The 5,001-nt window shown below is 37.6% G+C and overlaps 1 protein-coding gene across 1 annotated transcript; it reads right to left on the reverse strand.

The window, feature by feature from the left end:
* Nucleotides 1-3,077: 3,077 nt before the first annotated feature.
* On the reverse strand, nucleotides 3,078-4,013 carry LOC309554186 (olfactory receptor 11L1-like; the record flags this gene model as incomplete). The annotated part of the gene is made up of 1 exon (XM_082255817.1): nucleotides 3,078-4,013. The coding sequence occupies one exon, from the start codon at nucleotides 4,011-4,013 to the stop codon at nucleotides 3,078-3,080; it is 936 nt and encodes a 311-aa protein (XP_082111943.1).
* Nucleotides 4,014-5,001: the final 988 nt, after the last annotated feature.

Genomic DNA, 5,001 nt, shown 5'->3' on the forward strand with positions numbered 1-5,001 from the left:
GGACCTTAATCCCTCTTCTGACTTACCTGACTGACTTATCCTCCTCCTTGACACCTAGAACCCAGTTCCCTCCCAACATCTCTCATTGACAATCCAGGCTTCCCTGCTGGCTCCTTCCACCTCTAAACTGGTGGATGTCCCAAACCCTCTAAATATTCTAACGATTATAATGCCACATATTGCCCCTCTGGACTGGCAAACCAGAGGTATTGTATGGATAGCAGATCTGTATAAAGATGATCTCAAGAAATGTGATACTCTTAGGGATGAGTTCAAGCTTCCAGCCAAGAATCACTACAAATATCTACAAATATCCCATTTCCTAAAAACATTAAAGACCCACCAGATTTATCTTCAGGAACCATTATAACAATTCTTTAACTCTACCCAATTCCCCCAAAAATGCATTTCTTTCTTCTGTAATATACTCCAAAACAAACGTATCTTCATTAAAACATCTCCGTTCGTGAGGAAAAAGATGGGAGCTCCCCAACGTCTCTCTCGATACTTACCCATCAAGCATCACCCCCTTTCCTCAGGTGCAACAACATGCAGCCTTTCACATATGGACCACTTTGGGCTTGACAGTATTCTCTCAACTGTTCGATATCCAGACTGGTAAACCTCTCAGCATCACCAATATATCCCAACTATATGGAGTCACTCTGAGTCACCACTTGCACCTTCAACAATGTGTGAGCTTCATTGACTCCCTCTGCCAATCCAAACTTCAACGTTTTAAGGACACCATTTTGGACTCTTTGATACTGCAGGGCAGGTACAAAATATTTCATCTCTATAAACCACTACATGAGGAGCTCTATAAACACGTTTCGCAGCAAGTAGCCAAACCCTGGAACAAGATCCTTCACTCGAATGAAGCCAACCATTGTATTCCAAAAGACTACATGCCATTACGTCCAAAATGAGTTTTGGCGGGAACAACAATTTAAAATCCTACACAGAGCATACATTCTAAATCTAAGGTGGTCCTTGGATCTCAACCATCACCTATGCACCTTGTGCAAAACCAACCAACCTTCCCTGCTTCACAAGCTCTGGGAGTGCCCAAAAATCTCAGCCTTTTTGGACCAGCTTCTCCGTTTTGTATCTCAGACATTGGGACTTACACTCCAAAAATGACATTTACGCCCTCCTCTTTGGTTATTTGGACTCCCAACTCTCTATTCTGCCGCGACAGCAAAAAGCCAAACTTCTCCGGAGTAAACAATGGCTATTCACCTGTCTTATTACTGCACGCAGAGTTATACTTAGGCGATGGATGGACACGCCCCCCCATCAATTACAGAAATGCGATCTGATCTTCATGCTCTTCTGAGGACGGAACAACAGGGCCTTACTCTTACCCCACATCCTTGGCCAGCTGCCTTCCATTTCAAATGGAACTGCTTCATCAGTACTTTCAATCTAACCTCAACACCGCTGACCTGAGGACCACCAGACTTCTACTATTGTAACCCCCAGCACGACTCCACCTTCCACCCCCTGCATATATTTTACTTGAGATATCAACCCTGCACTGTGTCTCCTATTTTCCTTAGCATGTTGTTTGTTTTTTTTTTTTTTTTTCTTTTTTCTTTTCCTAGCTCCAGCAATACTGTTCAGTTCTATGGTTGATCCAAATTTAAATTGCATCTGCACCCCCCTTCCCTTCCATTCCTTTCCCCCACCCCCCCCTCTAAAAGTTATATTTACCTCATCATTCATGTTTCTTACTGGTTACTCAGTAAATCTTGAAGTTTATCTAAATTCCTTTCATTCAGTTTAGTAAACGGTCTTACTGGTTTATATACCTGCTGTTCCCGAATTGTAACACTACCATGTATAATTTGTTCTTTTGATAAACTTCAATAAAATCTTGTTTAAAAAAAAACATCCCAAAAGTGGGAAATTAATCTTAAAAAATCATATACAAATTCCCAGTGAACACACGCGTTCAAAGCAGTATACAGAGCCTCAAGATGTGTTTCCCAAAAAATAGCTTTACAATGGTATCTTACCCCTTATAAAATGTTTAAGTTCACACTGACAAACTCTCCATTGTGTTGGAGGGGCTGTGGAACAGTTGGCAACATTATACATATGTTTTGGGCTTGTAAACATCTTACTAGTTTTTGAAAACCCGTTTTTAGTTGCATTTCTAGTGTTACCGGCATACTTACCCCACCAAGTCATGATTTGGCAATCCTGAACCTGGGTATTGGTAATTTCCCTCCCTCCTATCGTACTGTAGTCACACATATTCTGATAGCAGCTCAATCACTCATAACGAGAAAGTGGAAATCCAATATAGTGCCAAACCTCTCGGAAGTTCTCGGAATGGTACAAACACTACCTATTTGAATCCATACTGACTAGTAAAAGTGGACATAGAAATACATTTAAACCACAATGGTTTATATGGAAAACCTGGTATAAAACGTAGTAATAATTTCTCTAGATATATCTATGTATTTATCTGTTCCCTCAGTTACGGGTTAAAAATTGTCTTTTCTTATATTTACAATTCCTCTCCTCTTCTTCTTTTATCTCTACCTCTCTTTTTCCTTTCCCTTCCCTCTTCTTCTGTTTTTCCAAATTGCTCTACCTTTAATTCTGCTACCCTATCCATGTATTTTATTCTTACTAAAGTAGTTCCGCATGTGACTGATTTGTATATGTTCAGACTTGAACCCAATGTTTTGTAATTCCTATGACAATGACGGGAATCTGTTGAATGGAACTGCTTTACCATCTGTTTTGTATTATTTGAAAATACTGTACTTTAATAAAAATTAATTAAAAAAAAATTCCATCTTACTCCTTCAAATTTTCTCATCACTGCGGATACACAAAATCATCGGCTTGACCTCACTAACCATTACCCCTACTAAACATTTGAAAAATCAAACAATCTAAAAATGAACATTTAAAAATTAAATTCTACCAATGTAAGGCCAGCTGAAGAAGCAATAAGACTCAAGATCCAGTGCATCACATGACTACAGGTTTAAAAAAATATGTGGCGCTTTTAGCTTAGGCTTTAACTCATCAATGATTATGGAAAAAAGAGGAAGTTAATCCAATATTCTAGCTTTAAGTGAAACTAATTTTTTTGTAAGAGCCTGTTTTATATCTTTATTTCTTAGGCTGTATATTATAGGATTAAGCAGGGGTGTTATTACAGTATAGAACAGGGAAAAAACCTTCTTTATATTTTCTTGGTTTGGAAACAAATAGATGCTAATTAGTGACCCATAATATAAGGACACTACAGCCAAATGTGAACTACAGGTCGAAAAAGTTTTTTGCCTCCCAGTAACAGATGGAATTTTTAGGATGGTGAAAACAATATAAATATAGGAAACTGTGATGACAGCAAAAGGGCAAATAACAAGGGGAAAAGCCAGCACCATGCTTTCTAGTTCAACTACAAATGTGTTTGAACAGGACAGTTCAAGAAGAGGAGCAAAGTCACAGAAGAAATGGTCAATCATATTTGAACCAGAGAATTGTAAATGGCTTATTGATAATGAAATCATTAGTATAATTAGAAAAATAAATAACCAAAACAAAAAAACTGCTTTTAGACAAAAGTTAAGGTTTATAACCGATGTATAAAGTAATGGGTTACAGATGGCCTGAAATCGGTCATAGGACATCACTGTAAGTAGAAGGCACTCTAAGGTTTCAGAGGCTGTGAAAAAATAAAATTGAGTAAGACAACTTTCAAATGATATGGTGGTGCCTCCATGCAGCACAACAAGGAGCATGTTGGGTACAATAGAGTTGCTCAGTAAGATGTCTGAAAAGGCTAACTGAGCAAGGAAGAAGTACATTGGCTTTTGGAGGTTCTTGCTGGATGACACCAATAAGATGATCTGCAGGTTCCCACATAGTGTTATGAAGTAGATGATAAGCAGTATGAGAAAGAAAATGATTGCTGGACTGTGAAGATTCTGAAAACCCAAAAGAAATATTTCAGTCACACGGCTGTAATTGTTACACTGCATCTTTGGCCTTGGGTGGGGAAAATAGAAACAAATCTTACTATAAGAAAAACGTTTTAATTATAATTTAATTTGTTGCAATTACTGATACTTTTACTGATTAACATTTTTTTAACTCTAATATTTAAAATAATGTGCATTTACTCTTTTTTTCCTTTAGAAAGAGTAGGGAAGGATAAGAACATTTGTCCAGTTTTTATTACAAGTGAATAAGTATTTTTCAGCACTACTAAAAATCCCACCTACAATGTGTATAAAGTCCAATGGAGGTAAACCCCAGTAGTGAAATAAATGTGTAAATCAGAATACTGCATAGTCCAAAATGAATCCTTTCAAATACACTTTCTCAGTCCCGATAACACCATAAGCACTGTGAATTAGAAAAAGCCACCAGAAATTACTGACCATACATTTTTCTAATTCACAATTATGATGAAGAGGTTGTGGGGACTGAAAAAGTACATTTGAATGGATTTATTTTGGACCATGCAGTATTCTGATTTACACAATTTTTTCACTACGGGGGGGAAACTGCATTGGATTTTGAATACATTTATAGATGGGATTTTAGGATTATTTAGTAGCTCTTGAATATATTTATTCACTTGACTTAAAAACACAGAGGGGGCGTTGGATCTTTCTGGCAGCCACATTAGGGTTATTTAAATTTTGGGTGGGTTGTTTGTTTTAGGAAGTGGATTTTCCTGGTATTTAATTATTACATTTTTATTATTGTCTGTGAGGTTTACCCCTCTATTTTTCCTACTGGCCATTGTAAACAAGCCAGAAATCAATGAGGAAATCCAAAAATGTGGAGTTGTCATCAGATCAAGAGGTGAGGAAAAATCCTCAGATGAAGACAACGGTTCCTGTGACAATTCCCATTTACTTTGGAGAGATGTCCGGCAGTTCTGGCAGCCGCATTAGGGCTATTTAAACCCTTGTAGATACAGGAGGAGTCCTTTGTAGTGCATTAGCACATCCATCCCAG

This window comes from Pelophylax lessonae, assembly GCF_965119305.1.
Source record: "Pelophylax lessonae genome assembly, chromosome: 4".
NCBI lineage: Eukaryota > Metazoa > Chordata > Amphibia > Anura > Ranidae > Pelophylax > Pelophylax lessonae.